At 39.7% G+C, this 14,833-nt stretch overlaps 1 protein-coding gene across 1 annotated transcript in view; it reads left to right on the top strand.

Annotated features, from left to right (window-relative positions):
* Window positions 1-14,833, top strand: part of LOC146649461 (1-phosphatidylinositol 4,5-bisphosphate phosphodiesterase gamma-1-like) — a 42,404-nt gene that overhangs the window by 7,111 nt on the left and 20,460 nt on the right. The window contains exons 2-9 of the mRNA XM_085387466.1: window positions 5,483-5,632; window positions 6,413-6,506; window positions 10,705-10,752; window positions 11,335-11,419; window positions 11,568-11,648; window positions 13,770-13,804; window positions 14,151-14,223; window positions 14,313-14,408. Of these exons, the coding sequence (XP_085243592.1) occupies window positions 5,483-5,632; window positions 6,413-6,506; window positions 10,705-10,752; window positions 11,335-11,419; window positions 11,568-11,648; window positions 13,770-13,804; window positions 14,151-14,223; window positions 14,313-14,408 (662 nt within the window). The remainder of the gene's footprint in view (window positions 1-5,482; window positions 5,633-6,412; window positions 6,507-10,704; window positions 10,753-11,334; window positions 11,420-11,567; window positions 11,649-13,769; window positions 13,805-14,150; window positions 14,224-14,312; window positions 14,409-14,833) is intronic.

Below are 14,833 nucleotides of genomic sequence, written 5' to 3'. Positions count from 1 at the left end.
AACCACAGACTGTAAGTAAAAGATGGTTTCTGGACTTCTCTGCATCTCATTTTTCACAATCACATGTTGTTACTTGCTCTGCAGATGATGTCCAGTAGGTGAATAATGAAGAATTTATTAATACTGTTTAGTTATCTGTAGTTGCCCCTCCTCTCTTCTGAACTCTCCTCTGCCAATCTTTCTCTGAACGCTCAGAGGCTGATTTAACCTTAATTGTAAACCTAGCAAAAAACAGCACCTTGGCTAATGAAGGGAAAAACATTCAAGTGTGAGCATGTACAAAATCACAGAGAACACCTACTCTGTCCAAGTCTACACATTCCCACAATGGTAAAAACAAAAACACCCCGTTTACACAAAAACACAAAAATCCTCCCACTGGAAAAACTCATCAGTAGATTCTAGGAATTCAGCAGGTCTCTCTTTGACTTTAGCTCCCACAGCTCTTACTCTCAGCCACCCATGTTTATCCCTCCTCTTCTCGCCTCTCCATTTTCTTCCCCCAGCTGTCCTTTCTCATTTTCCTGCCCCCACGCATTCACCTAAACACCCTTCTCATTTCCAGATTTTCTCTGACCTCCCACATTATTTTCTCACTCTGCTTTCTTTCACTTTCTTTTTGTAGTTACAAGCTCATTTATCTCACGCTTAGACCATCATGACCATCCCCTTCTCTCCTGCTTTTCTTTCCTTTGTTTTTGTTGTTTTTTTTCCCTACTGTTTGCTCAGCTATGTACACACCTGCATGCTTGGATTCAGTGTTTTTTGTCTGAGATGAGCACTTTGGCAAACAGTGGAGGTATTAAGTCTTGAGGCAAAGGAAGTATGGGGTTATCAAGGAGTGTCTCACTTCCTGCCTCAGATTGAAGGGCCGAAAACAAAAGGCCCAGCGTCATCTACAGGAAGCAGAGACATGGTCCACAAATGAGGAGTTGGATGTTTGAGATACTCAGAGTATTTTGAATCAACAAAGAACAATTTTGTTCTTGATTAGGGTTAGCCAGAGTCAGTTTATCTGAAATGTGCATATGTAAGATCACTATGCTGAAAAATATGAGATTGCTCTCAGCGGTGTCGATTGTCCTCCCATCTTTAAATTTTTTCTTTAGCTCCATTAAGCTGGGACCATACAGAGTATAGAAAAGTAGCTTCAGAATCTGAAAAATGAAGTCTGCATCCTTTATAATGGCCAGCAGGGGGCAACTCCTGTGGTCACTAAAAGAAGGTTGTAAGTATGTGGAAAAACTTCTCCTTTGTTATTTGATCTGTGACCTCAGTAAATGTTTTCCTTCTAATTTATTGTCTCCATTAGAGTGAAAAACAAGGATAGAGCCAGGCATTATTCAGTGCTTAACAGTTAATCGAATATAAATTTTAGGTATGATTTTGTCTTTTAGTATTTATGAAAAAAAAAGTAGTGCTATCAGCGTTAATCTTCATGGGGCTGTACGGCGCTAACGCGGTAACAAGCTAACCGCTCTAATGTGTTGACGCCGTGCAGTCCCACGCACGGGACGACCCATGCTAACTCGCTAACGGAGATTTGCCGTGTTAATGTGGTTATGGCGTTAACGTCATTTTAACGAGATTAATGCTGACAGCACAAAAAATTGGATAAATTGCATTTTTGTATTCATTTTTACTATCATTTTCTCTTGTCTAGCATGAACATTTTCCTTTACAGCAATGCACTTTCTCCCCTCCTTCAGAGCCAACTCAAAATTTAGTTCAACTACATTATTTGGTTGACAAGATTGTCTAAAAGAAGTAAAAGGTGTAAAGGTTTTTGACAAGTGAACCTGCCTATTAGCAGCGGTAGGTGCCTTTGTGTACAGATCACCAGAGGTGTTTCACCTCACCAGTCCTGGAGCACAGTGTTGGTTGGCTTCAGGCTCTCCATCGCTCCCTGCATGGCTACCACGCATGTCTCTTCCTGAAGATGCAACATAATTACCAGTAGAGCCCTATGTCTGTGAAGGTTCTCAGTCATCCAGGTCTAAGGGCTTGGAAAGAAAAGCGTCTGAAGAGCCCTACCTATTTATACATGGGCCTAAATTATTGTCTGTTATAAGCTGTTTGGCAGTCTTTCAGTATCTACATTTATAACTAAATGAAAACTAAAAAGTAAAGAAGAGAGAAGAGAAATATCCTTTAGTCGTGTTGCATAGTTTGTCCATTAGAGGCCACAGTATCAGTCCACCTCTGATGACCAGTTTACATGTATTTGAAGTGCCTGAAGAAAGCTGCTGTAACTTTTAGAAGTTGTCTTCATCCACAGCCTTTCCCACTCCTTTCTACTCTTCTTATTAACAGTAAACATCTGTGAATTACAGTAGAAAATGGAAATCAGAGCCAGAAGTGGGGCAACGTGGCATTTTTGATGCTTTTTATATAACTACAGCAAGTGCAAGAGGTTCACATCGTCGACCCAGAGTGCATTGCTCATGCACGGTAATGACAGCTTCCATAAGTCATAATATGTATTAAAGTGGGATTTTTTGATTATTTTTTAAATATTTAAATTCCAAATTTGTAATCTCCATTAAATTTAACTTCATTTTGCCTTGTCTAGCTGGGCTATACATCTGTGTTTGGATGTCAGCTGAGTTCTTCGATAATGAAAGCTTAGAAGTTTTGCGCAGCAATAATACTATTAAACCATGTTACAGTTATGTCATATCAAGCTTTTCAATGACGAGTCCTTCTAACTGTTCATTATTTAGTCCTTGTCTAACCTGAACACCTCCCTCCCTTCAATTCAAATTCTTTGAGCTGCCATAAACTATTTGTTCCAACGGGCAGGAAATTCTGTTACTAGCTGTACCAGAAGAAATTTGTTTCACTGGAAGTCCACTGCAGCTATCAGTGGTGTGTGGTTTTAGGTCAGCTATGCACAAAATGGCTTTTAGGAGAGTTTCTACAGCCAGTGTCCGTCTAGCACTGAGTATTGACAGCAAACCAGAGAAGTTCATAAGCTGCTCTCATGATAAAACAACTGATTATATCTCTTTTTGTGATGGAGGTTTACCTTGTATTTTCTTTCTGTGAGGCTTCTGACATTACCTCACACTCTTACATGCTAAATGTGCAATTGGCCCTTTGGATACGTCTCCCTACTTATTCTTTAAACTTTACTTTAGATTGCAGAGTCTGTGTGTCTTTATCACAGCTATGTTTACAGCTTAGACCCGGATTAAAGACCGTAATATGTGTGGTATTTATCAGTCTCTGCATACTGCGGAGTGGGAAAGGCTGGGTGTGTGCTGCCATAGTTATGGTGAGCGAAGTGTGACGTTTGGTGAGCCGAGCGCCTGTTTGCCTTATTGTCCGGAGTCCAAACGAAATGGCAGGAAATAATAACGAGAGCGAGCAGAGGAAAACAAATAGGAGGGTTTTGAGGTATTTCTAAAATTAGTTTGGGAAGAAAGTGACTCAGCTTAGACTGTGAAGCACTTTGTATAGCTTCATGACTGATGCATATAGTGAGGCATTTTTGTTTTTTACATGTCTAGCTTGAGGGATATAAAAAAGGCCATGGCCTAAAAAGGAGTTTTATGATGCATCAGACAAACAAAAATAAAATTAGACTTAAAAAAGTGAAAGTTTTTGGTGTTGGGCTCTGACTAGGTCTTTTCTTTTTCAGCCAGTCTGTTGCAGGCTTGCTGCTGTGTTTGGGATCACTGTCCTGTTGCATGACATCTATCTGTCTTCTCTCTCCCCAGCAGATGGCCGCCCCTCCCTGAGCTTAGTTCTGCTGGAGGTTTCTTCCTGTTAAAAGGAAGTTTTTCCTTCCCACTGTCGCCAAAGTGCTTGCTCATAGGGGGTCATATGATTGTTGGGGTTCTCTCTGTATGTATTATTTTAGGGTCTACCTTACGATATAAAGTACCTCTAGGTGGCTGTTGTTTTGATTTGGCGCTGTATAAATAAGATTGTATTGAATTGAACCCAGTTTCAGACAACTTTCAGCTGTCAGACATTTGACTCTTTGGTATACAAAGGGGTTTATAGTTGATTCAAGGTGTCAAGGTAAGGTGTCCAGGTCCTGTGGCTGCAAAACAAGTCCACTCCCCCCAACCCCCCACTGTGCTTGATAGTTGGTATGAGGTGTTTGCGCTGGTATGCTTTGTGCATTATGTGCATTATGGCCAAACATTTCCACTTTTGTCTCTTTTCTTGTAGGAAGTCTTGTTGTTTGTTCAGATGTACCTTTGAAACCTTAAGCTCTGCTCTATGTGCTTTTAGAGGTTTTTCTTGGTCCTCATTCGTGTGAAGACTTTCTTTTACACATGACTGTATATGATCATGAAGACCGCTATTAAGAGTTACCAAGCAAACATTAGCTGTGTTTCCTCTTGGTTTAGTTTGAGTGCAACACCAGGTTAGTATTTCCAAGTACGAATAACCTGGATCTTGTTTTAAATTTTACCATGATTTTCACTTTGAGACAATCAAAGGGATATTTTTTAAGCTAATGTATGTGTGAATCATTTATGTTTATAATGGTGTTTTTTTTTACATCTTATAAAGTTATTATTTCCATGTACTGAAACCAAACAGATCTCTGGTTAAGAAATTGCTGCTTCCAGTGCTGGACCCCATCTCAATGAAGTACGGCCACATTTCCATCTGAGGAAAATGGCTTTCTCTTAATCTCATGCCAAACGTGCTCCATGTCATCTCCACATGCAGGAGGCTCAGATAGGAACCAGATTTCTGTTTGATTCCAGATTATTTACAACCTGCTGAGGATGGCCTTGGCTTGATAAAGACCCGGAACACTGTTCTTTCCCCTGCTGTGTGTTCCCTGTTGTGTATGCCCTGCAGTGTACATTTTGGAAAGATAGCTTTTTCCTGGTGGGATTTTTTTATGCCAATGGGAAAAAAGCTGTTGGGCTTCTGCTTGATTCCTGTTTTTATTCGGAAGAAGCTTCTCTGTGGTGGAAAAATCACATCCAGGCTTATAAAAGTCACATTCAGTTCAAGTGTCTGTGTGCTACAGTGGGTCTTTCTGTGGTCTGTGAATGGCAGAGCATTTTTGAGCCTATGTTTATGTGTGTTTGCACAAGACATCTGCTATGTCAGTAAGCTGGGGTTTTCTTTGTGGGTGTGTCGACTGCTGCCAGTGTCAAAGCAGAGGCCGGAGTTTACATCATATTCGGCGGTCTGTCACCCGACTCCATAAGCCTGCCAGTGGAGCTTTCACTGACTGAGCCACAAGTGTGCATTACATCTATGAAAGCCTTTATATGACACAGGAAATAAGCCAACGGTTAGATTGCATGTAAATCTTCATCAAATAAACAAAACTGCTTGACGTGCTATATTTTGAGAAATAAAAATGACTTATTTATAATAACTTTATGTTATGACTAAGACTGCAGGCACTGAAATGAACAACGTGCCAAAGTGTGATTTATGGTTGTGCATATTTGCATTCATGCAACACAATCTTTCCTTCCTCTCTCTCTCCCTCCTACAGTCGACATACGGGAGATCCGGGAGCTGCGGTTGGGGAAGGGCTCCCGTGATTTTGAGCGCTACCCTGAGGAGGCTCGTAAGCTGGACTCCACCCACTGCTTTATAGTGCTGTACGGCCTGGAGTTTCGCCTCCGGACCCTCAGTGTAGCTGGTCAGTGTGTGTGTGTATATAAGCTACTGTCTGTGTATGTGTACTGATGATTCCCAAAGTGTTTTCACAGCTACTGTTTGGTTTTTCTCACAGTCATGTCTGCTGCTCAACTAGAACTCGCATCACATCACATAACATATTTTCTGTTACTCATTTTCACAACTTTGTTCATCTTAAACAATCAGTTTAGCACTGCTGTTTATTTAATTACTGTCAAAATGCCACATTTTGACACAATCTAACAATGTGCTTGGTTTCTCTATCATGATGTTAAGGCTCTACTGCAAACATATGTTGGTGGGCCCCTGGTGTTCACTGTCATAGTCTACAGTATCATAATTTGCCAAGTAACCATATAAGCAAAGCTTAGTTATGTAATCAACTTAAAATCACATCTTAAAATTTGATTTTCAACAACAAATAAAACAACCGTGTTTTATATTGTACTGTTACTTTACAATGAATCGTACAGACCTCAGTTATAATGAGTAAACCTGGAACCTACGTGGGTTTAAAACTACTGGTTTCCAAGTGAAGGTGTAAATCTAAATAACAACTATGGGGAAAATGAACTCTTATTTGTTAGTGTGTGTTTTTAATAGTTTTTGATACAGAGTTATATTTGTTATGAGAATCATTTTACTGTTGGGTATGGTCTTTTATTTCTGGAGGAATTCAAGACAACAATAAAACTACAAAATTTAAAATACCTACAATTCAGTTTTAGCAGGACAATTGTTGCCCTAAAAACATTCTTGCTCTGTGAATTTGTGTTTGTAGCCTTCAGTGAAGAGGAAGTCAACATGTGGATCACTGGACTCAACTGGCTAATGATGGACACGCAGAGGGCACCGGCACCACAACAGATTGACAGGTTTGTGTGTTTGTGTTTGAGAGAGCTGTAAACCTGAGGCTTCATATACACAAATGGATATGCTCCTATATCAACACACAAATCATTCCTGTCCATCATCTTAAAGGGCAGTTTGTGCTGGGAAGGTAGAGGAACGACAAAGAGACTCTCAGATTTATTACAGTTGGTCTTCTGATCACATCAGTGTAGCTTTGTACCAGAATGACAAGTATCACAAGAAACCTGTGGCAAACATCAGAAGAAACTCTGGATGAAAATCTGTATTATGAGTAATAATAAGAGTAGAAAACAATAATCATATACTTACACATATATAGACCACCGGAAGGGACCGGTCCGGTCTGGGGGATCTTGAGGATCAGGACTGTCCAGCCTTCGGTTAGCCATTCCGGGTGTCTAGCAGCTGGTTCATTAGTACTGCCAGAAGCTTGTGGAGTGCAGTCAGCTTCTTCAACCAGTAGGTGTGAACCATGTCGGGGCCTGGTACTGTCCAATTCTTCATACTGGAGACCCTTTCTGCCACTGTGATGGTTACTGGACCCTGTTAAGGGAGGTTGCTGTGGTCTGCTCTTAGATCCACTAGCCCCTGAGCATTGCCGTTAAGGGTTGCGTCCTTCTCCCATAAGCTCTTCCAGTATTGCTCCGTCTCCAGCCTTGGGGGTGCTGTTCTCACAAATTCACATTAACTACTTACATCCAGGGTCTAGCTAGAACCTCATAGATTTGAAACTGAAAGTTAGAAATTCCTCCACAAATAGTGATCCAATTGCTGCAGTATGGTGATATAGGCACTCTGCAGCTTTGCTTTACATAGAAATATGTCAAGTGTCCTGATTTTATTCGGTGTGTTAAAGAGACAGTAAGTAAGTAACAACTAAAAACACATCTTTTTAGAATTGCATTTTGTTAACTTTTGTCTGTTTTTGTTTTATACCTTGTGAAGCACTTTGTGATCTTTTATCTAGAAATGTGCTATATAAATAAAATTTTACTTACTTACTTATTAAGTATTAATGTACAGGATGTTTTATTAAATGTCAGAAGTTTGTGAAGCTTTTATTTTGACATTTAAATAAACAGGAAGCTGGAAGTTCAGAGAATAGTGGGGAAAGCATGGCTGCACCTTTGAGACCATTCATCAAAACAATCCTTTGGAAAGCAAAGGATGTGAGTTCCATCAGTTCTTTGGGAACTGATTATAGTGTGTTTTGTGACAAACCAGTAATAGAAGTTCTAACCTGCTTATTGTGTTAATATAAGATTATATGTGTAGGAAACTTAACTTGTAGTCTCTTGTGTTAGTACTATTTACATGACAACCTATTAAGAGTTTTTTTTCTGGCTTTCTGATTTCACTCCAGTTGATGTCAATGATGTCAGTTCGATGTGATGGATGTGTACGAAGTCAATAAAGGAGCAAGTATGCTCTCTTTCCTTTCCCTGAAAAGGAGTTTGGCTGGTTGATTATCTATAACTCATTTATTCAGATTGATTAGTTAAAAAGAAGTTAGCCCCACTCAGAGTTATTATGAAGAGGGAAGCTTTCTAAAGAAGGCTATAAACATGCTTTTAAATGCTGTAAAGTTGCCCACAGGAACCTATATAGACTGGCCAGCTGGGTTCAGCAGAAGCTATAGGTTAACAAGTAGCTTTTCTTTAGTCAAAATCTAAACATGAACTCTTAAACTTTTTCTGGCATGCCCCACTTCAACAGCCCAACGGGTCAAGCCCCATAGCCCACATTTTTTATCGATTATTAACAATGAAAAAAAGATCTACGTTGAATTTGACTTAAATAGGGGTGAAGATAATCAGTGCAGTAACAACAGGAAATTCTCCTTTTCTCTGGGAAAAAACAGGAAACTGTTGAACAAAAACTAAACAAAATGAGCAGGAAAATTATACACCCCCTCCCACTCTCTTCCCCAAAACTAAAAAAAAGGCTTTTCAGTGCCTCACCTGCAATGTCTCTGCATCTCACGTTACCTATACATTCACATCATCTGGCAATCATTTTCAATTCAATTTCAATTCTTGTTGTAGTGGACAGCAAGAGAGAGGGGCAAATGCACAGCAGCCACTATCCATTATTAATGAGTAGCAATGTATAACTTAGGGCTTTTTAGAAATACAATGTGTGGAAGGCAAAATAAGACACACATATGTGTGTATGTGATTTTGGTCTACACAAAGAGTCTTCAAATCCTGAGGCTTCTGTTTTTCTATGAGGTTGCAATTGGATTCAGGTCAGGTGATTGGCTGGGTCATTCTAGCTGCTTTATTTTCTTTGTCTGAAATAAATTGAGAGTTTTCTTGGCTGTGTGTTTGGGATCATTGTCCTGCTGAAACTTCCATCCCTGTTTTATCTTCATCATCCTGATAGATGGAAGCTGGTTTCTCACAAGAATGTCTCAGTAAATTTTCCATTTGTTCTTCTAGCTCTGCACAAGTGGTCCTTGGCTCTGGGGAAACTCTTGTGATAATTCTTTTCAGTTCTCTGTCTGAAATCTTGTGGGGAGCATCTGGTCGTGACCAGTTTACGGTGAAATTATGTTCTTTCCACTTCCAGATTATGGATCCAACAGCGCTCACTGGAACCTTGAGTAGTTCCGAAGATTTTCTGTGACTAATACTAACAGTATATTTTGCAACAATAACTTTGCAAAGGTCTTGAGAGAGCTCATTGGTTTTACCCATCATGAGATGTTTCTTCTGTGACAACTTGGTAATGAGACACCATTTTATAAGCCATCAGTTGGGACTGAAAAAGCTGATTTTAATTTGCACTAAGTGGCAGATGCTAGATATCAGCTGGTGTCCCATGCCTTTTTGCACCTCCCTTTCTTCAATACTTATTGTCCTCGCTGTATATACGTGCGGAAATTGGGTTGTTTTTAATATGAAACATTAAACTGGACAATGCTCCCCACAACCACCAAAACGGGAGGCCAATTGGTGCCAATTAAAAGTACAAAACTGAAGTAATGGAAACAATTAAAAAAAACCTGTCTATATTTGTGATCTGGGTATATCAAAGGAGTGGTGACCTGGACAGAAACGGAATTGTGAGTCAGCAGTGAGGACAAATATTTATTTTGGGATGAAAATATTTGTTCCGGACAAATGTGCGGAGGCAGTTTTTTGGCTTATGTGGTGAAAGCAGAGGAACAGAGAGGTGTTGTATGGCAGAAAGACAGTTTTGTTGTCTACATAGTGAGCACAGTTTATGTTTGGAAGTGGTCGAAGGGAATGAAATGGATAATTTTATCTATTTATGAAGTTAAGGAGAAGAACCATTGGCTGAATACTTAAAATAGACGCAGGCATTATGACAAAAGTCAACTTCAATGTCTTTGAAAGTTTAATAGTTAAACAAAAAGGGAAACTCTGTATAACATTGGTAATGTGTGTCTTTGTGTGTTTTAACACTGGAACACTAATTAGATTAGCTTTGTAATGTTACAGTATGTTGTAAGTAGCACTAATATTGAAGACATTAAAAGTGAAACTTTTTCATCCCAAATATAAATGATGATCTTTTTAAAAGAAAGAAAAAGAAGGGTACTCTTAATGAAAGACAATAAAAATATCCTACTTGAATGACTTGGCACTATGACCGGCAATTTCAATTCCATTTTATTTATATAGCACCAAATCACAACAGCAGTTGCCTCAAGGCAATTTAGAATGTAAGGGAAAGACCCTATAATAATATAGAGAAAACATCAACAATCAGGTGCAAGCACTTGGCAATTGTGGGAAGGAAAAACTCCCTTTTAACAGGAAGAAAACTCCACCAGAACCAGGCTCAGGGAGAGTCAGCCATCTGCAGCAATCCCAAGTTGTTAGGAAATGAGCACACCATGGATAATGTTCCTTCCTCACACTAAGAATAACCAAAATCGATAACATCGACTTAATGTTTTAGTTAGTATGACCAAAAATGATGCACTGGGCACATTATCATCAGGAAATTATTTATTAGTTTTACCTAAAATAGAATGACTTCTTTTCAGAGCACAGTCTGTCAGAATACATGTTCTGCTTCTATGTTAACAGTTAAAACAAAGTCTAAAAATATTCAGTGCTTTCCTTTAACTTCAGTGTTTTAGCACAGTACCCAGAAGTGTGTATGTTAGAGTTTAATGCTTTTAAATGCTTTCTCTCTCCTATTACTTTACCCTCTCTCCCTCTGTAGGTGGCTGAGGAAACAGTTTGAAGTCATGGACAGGAGCCACGAGGGCAGGTGAGTGACATGCAGGCCTTCAGCACCCAGTTGTAAAGCCTATGACGGCTGCTCATTAGTGGGTGCCACAGCAGGTGGAATTACGGTGAAATCATATCCAGATCTCATCAGAGAGACTCTGCCAGGGACCTGCCCATACACCTCCATGCTCCGAGGCAAATATCACGCAGACTATTTTAAATCCAGGCTTCTGTTTGGGTGGAAGTAGCTCCAGGACAAACAGCCTGCCACCCCCTGATAAGGAGGAGGAAGTGATGTGATGCGATGCCGGGAGAGGGCAACTTCCTGTCTCCTGTGAAAATAGTAACAGTAGCTAGAGAGAAAGAGGAGGGAGGTGGCAGGTCTGAGACCAGTAGTGATAGCGGTCATTGAACCTAAAAGATCCCAAGAGCGCTGACCTAGATTCTTTTCCAGCTTCCTTCTGTAATCTCTTATTGATTTCTGAAGTTGCATATGTAACGGTATGGTATTTGCCACCATGTGACTCACTCTGAACAAACTAGATGATTTTTTCATGTGCTGAGTTTAGATTCACTGCACTTGAATAAGGTTTTTCTTTCTTTTCTTTTGTTCCCATCCCAGCATTACAGTAAAGGATGTGAAAGCTCTGCTGCCTCAGGTCAACTATCGAGTGCCCAACATGCGCTTTCTCAAAGACAAGCTACAGGTTAGAGTGAAACATAAGTCTGAGGATCATTTTAATGTTTTACTGCCTGCAGCTTCTTTGCCTTTTTGAATTTGCTCTCCTGCATGTTCTGACTTGACCACAGCACTGTTTGGTGTCACTGTAACTCACAACAAACCCATTTACATAGGAGGTGGAGGCCAGGAGCGACCTGTCATACCCCAACTTTGCACAGCTCTACAGAACACTGATGTTTGATGCACAGAGGAGTGTGAGTGTCAGATATAAACCTACATACATTTGCAGAGCACTGGAGGAAGTATTAAAATCGTATACTTAATAAGTAGCATCATCAGGATGGAAAAGACAATAAAGAAGGTTTTTCTTAAGTCACTATTATAAACCATATACTAAATGTTATGCAAGGAAAGTTTTACTGTCCAAGTGGTTTCAAGGGTGGGGGGTACACCTTGCCACACCAGAATGTGAAATAAGCCAGCGAGCTTGAGCTTGAGCACAGCCTACACTAATGATATGATAAGGAACTCATTATTGGAGTTTGGATTTCATTAAATCTATATGATGAGATATAGTAGGTTGTTCACCAGCTAAATTGTTTCATGTCCTCTGGAGGATTCATTTTGACATTAGGAACTGTAGGAAAAAATCTGGGTTAAGTTCAATATCAGCAACTAGCGCTATAAACTAAGCATGCTACGTCCTGCGACAATTTTCACTTTGATCAGGAATAAGCTTACTGAGGAAACTGAGACTCAGTTGCCTTTTTTAGGATGCCATTACATGTTGTTAGTGCTTCGTAGCTACAGGGTGTTATACAGCATGACCCAAAGTGGCAACTGATGAAAATCTTTCAAGAACCTTTTTTTGTTGTTGACTTAGCAAGCATAGACAGTGAAGGAAATGGAGCTGTCATGATGTCAACCATCAGTTTCTGAAGTAACTTTTGAACCCTCAAGATGAATGTTTTCGCTGTCTTCATCTTGGTTGCAATAAACTTGACATGAAAGGCAGGTCTGGCTGAAAAGCACACTCATTAGCAAATGATGCCACTAACAACTCTTTAGGCAGTTAGCTTGCTGTTTCTCACGGGTCCTCCATTTTGAAACACAGCATGACCAAAATGTACAAAATAGGCTTCATTTTTTTATTTAGTATATCCCAAAATGAGTAACTGAGCTCACAATTTACTATGGTCAACACATGAAGTTGTTTTTTTCCTAGACTTCTATGCTATGTTAAGTAGCTAGCAAAGTGTCTGTGTTAGCATGCTACGAGCACACATTGGTTTTGATACCTAAGACCAAACAGAGAAATCCTGTTCAGGATGTTTTATTCAAGAAATCATGCAGCACGATTTTAGTCGTTTTTATATTCTTCAATTTTCTAAAGCTCTGGCTGCTACAACAGCAATATAACATAATTGTTTTCAAAACATTTGTAGACAAAATTAAAGAGGTAAGGATGAGAGTGTTTGGTAGGGTTGCCAACTGTCCCGTTTTAGCCTAGACATGGCGTATAATGAGGCAAATTAGTTTGTTCCTTATTAATGTCCCTGGATGCTTGTGTCCAGTCACAACCAACACTGATGACCTATCAGGCACACCACATGTGAGGAGTAACACGTGATTCGTAAAAATAACGTTTGGTCTCCGTAGCATAATAAACTGGGTAATTGAAGCCTGTATTTACAGTATTTTTATTTGAATATTTTTTTCTTTTCTGATTATTTTTCAAAAAAATGACCATCATTTACTTTATTTTTCTTTATTGTGTTAGAAAAGGCATTGAAACTGATTACCAACATTTTACTGCATTTTTATTATAAGAATATGGACATAAAGTGCATATTAAACTTTGCCCAGCTGACTGTGCATTGTGCTTCTGGTGCACCAGTGTCCCTATTTGATAGTTAAAAAGTTGGCAACCCTATGATTGGGACATGTGCAGAGAAGCGATGGGGATATATTGGTCAAAGGATGTTAACCATTGAGCTGCCAGCAGGAAGGAAAGAAGGAGATTCCAGAGAAGATTCATGAATGTAGTGAAGGAGGGCATGCAGAGGATTGGTGTGACAGAAGAGTTTGCAAAGTATAGGGTGAGATGATCCACTGTGGCAACCCCTGAGGGTCTAGCTCAAGGAAGAAACAACAGCAATATTTTATATGTTTATACAGTATTATATTTATCTGATCTTGATTGTTGTACTTAAATATCACTTAGCTAAAAGTTTCAGTAGCTCAGAATTCCACTAAGTAAACACACCAGTGCTGTGATACTTCCTCTTCTGCTCTCATGCACGCTTTGCTCACTTTGTCCTTTACTGCTCCCTCCCACCTGTCCATCACCTGGTTCCTTCCCTTTTGTTCTTCAGATTATTGAGCAGCTGGAGCTCTCCTTCCCTCTGCGGTGAGTTCCTCCACCTTTTTGTCCTCAGTGTCTTGTCCTTCATCCTCACATCCCCTGCTATCCCACTACTCCTCCAGTTTTCCCAGTTTATCAGGGAAGTTTTGCATTTCAAATCTTTATATGATTTGTCACATTAATGAAATTTAATAATTGTTTTGGATGTCCAAAAAAGTGAAATGTTTTCTTAAAGTTATGTATGCGATGGGGCGGTGGTAATAAAATAAAGAAAGCTATCACAATGAAATTATCTATCACTAAAATTCTTGATGTTTCATGCCTGCTTTCTCATTCAATAGTACTTTCAGACATCTGCCATCTAATATCTTGTAAATCACTGTCTTTTCAGAAATGTTGACAGACCAGAGCTATGTCAAATCTCCCTCTATGACTTTCAAAAGTTTTTACAGATGGACCAGAAGGTACAGAAAAGATTGAGTGCCCATCAGCACACAGAAAAAGCTTCCCAAAACTTCTTTGCGCTTACTTTTCTTTATCCGGCTCGTCTCAGGAGTCCTGGGCGTCAGATCTTGGTCGTGTCAGGGAGTTTCTTATGGGCTACATGAGGGGGGCACCACAGCCTGAGCCGATGCTACAACTGGATGAGGTGACACACTAAATAAGCACAAAAAGTTAACCTCTCAACAATCCACCAGGTCACTGACAACCTCGCTGTACGGCTGCTTTTGTTATAGACACATACAGTGGGGCAAAAAAGTATTTAGTCAGCCACCGATTGTGCAAGTTCCCCCACTTAAAATAATGACAGAGGTCAGTAATTTGGACCAGAGGTACACTTCAACTGTGAGAGACAGAACGTGAAAAAAAAATCCATGAATTCACATGGTAGGATTTGTAAAGAATTTATTCGTAAATCAGGGTGGAAAATAAGTATTTGGTCACCTCAAACAAGGAAAATCTCTGGCTCTCACAGACCTGTAACGTCTTCTGTAAGAAGCTTTTCTGTCCCCCACTCGTTACCTGTATGAATGGCACCTGTTTGAACTCATCATCTGTATAAAAGACACCTGT

The sequence above is a fragment of the Rhamphochromis longiceps genome, linkage group LG17 (genome assembly GCF_057381845.1).
Source record: "Rhamphochromis longiceps isolate RC_006_pf linkage group LG17, R_longiceps_female_GT1.1, whole genome shotgun sequence".
Classification (NCBI taxonomy): Eukaryota; Metazoa; Chordata; class Actinopteri; order Cichliformes; family Cichlidae; genus Rhamphochromis; species Rhamphochromis longiceps.
The sequence above is the reverse complement of the archived record's forward strand: the minus strand, read 5'-3'. Positions and strand labels throughout refer to the sequence as shown.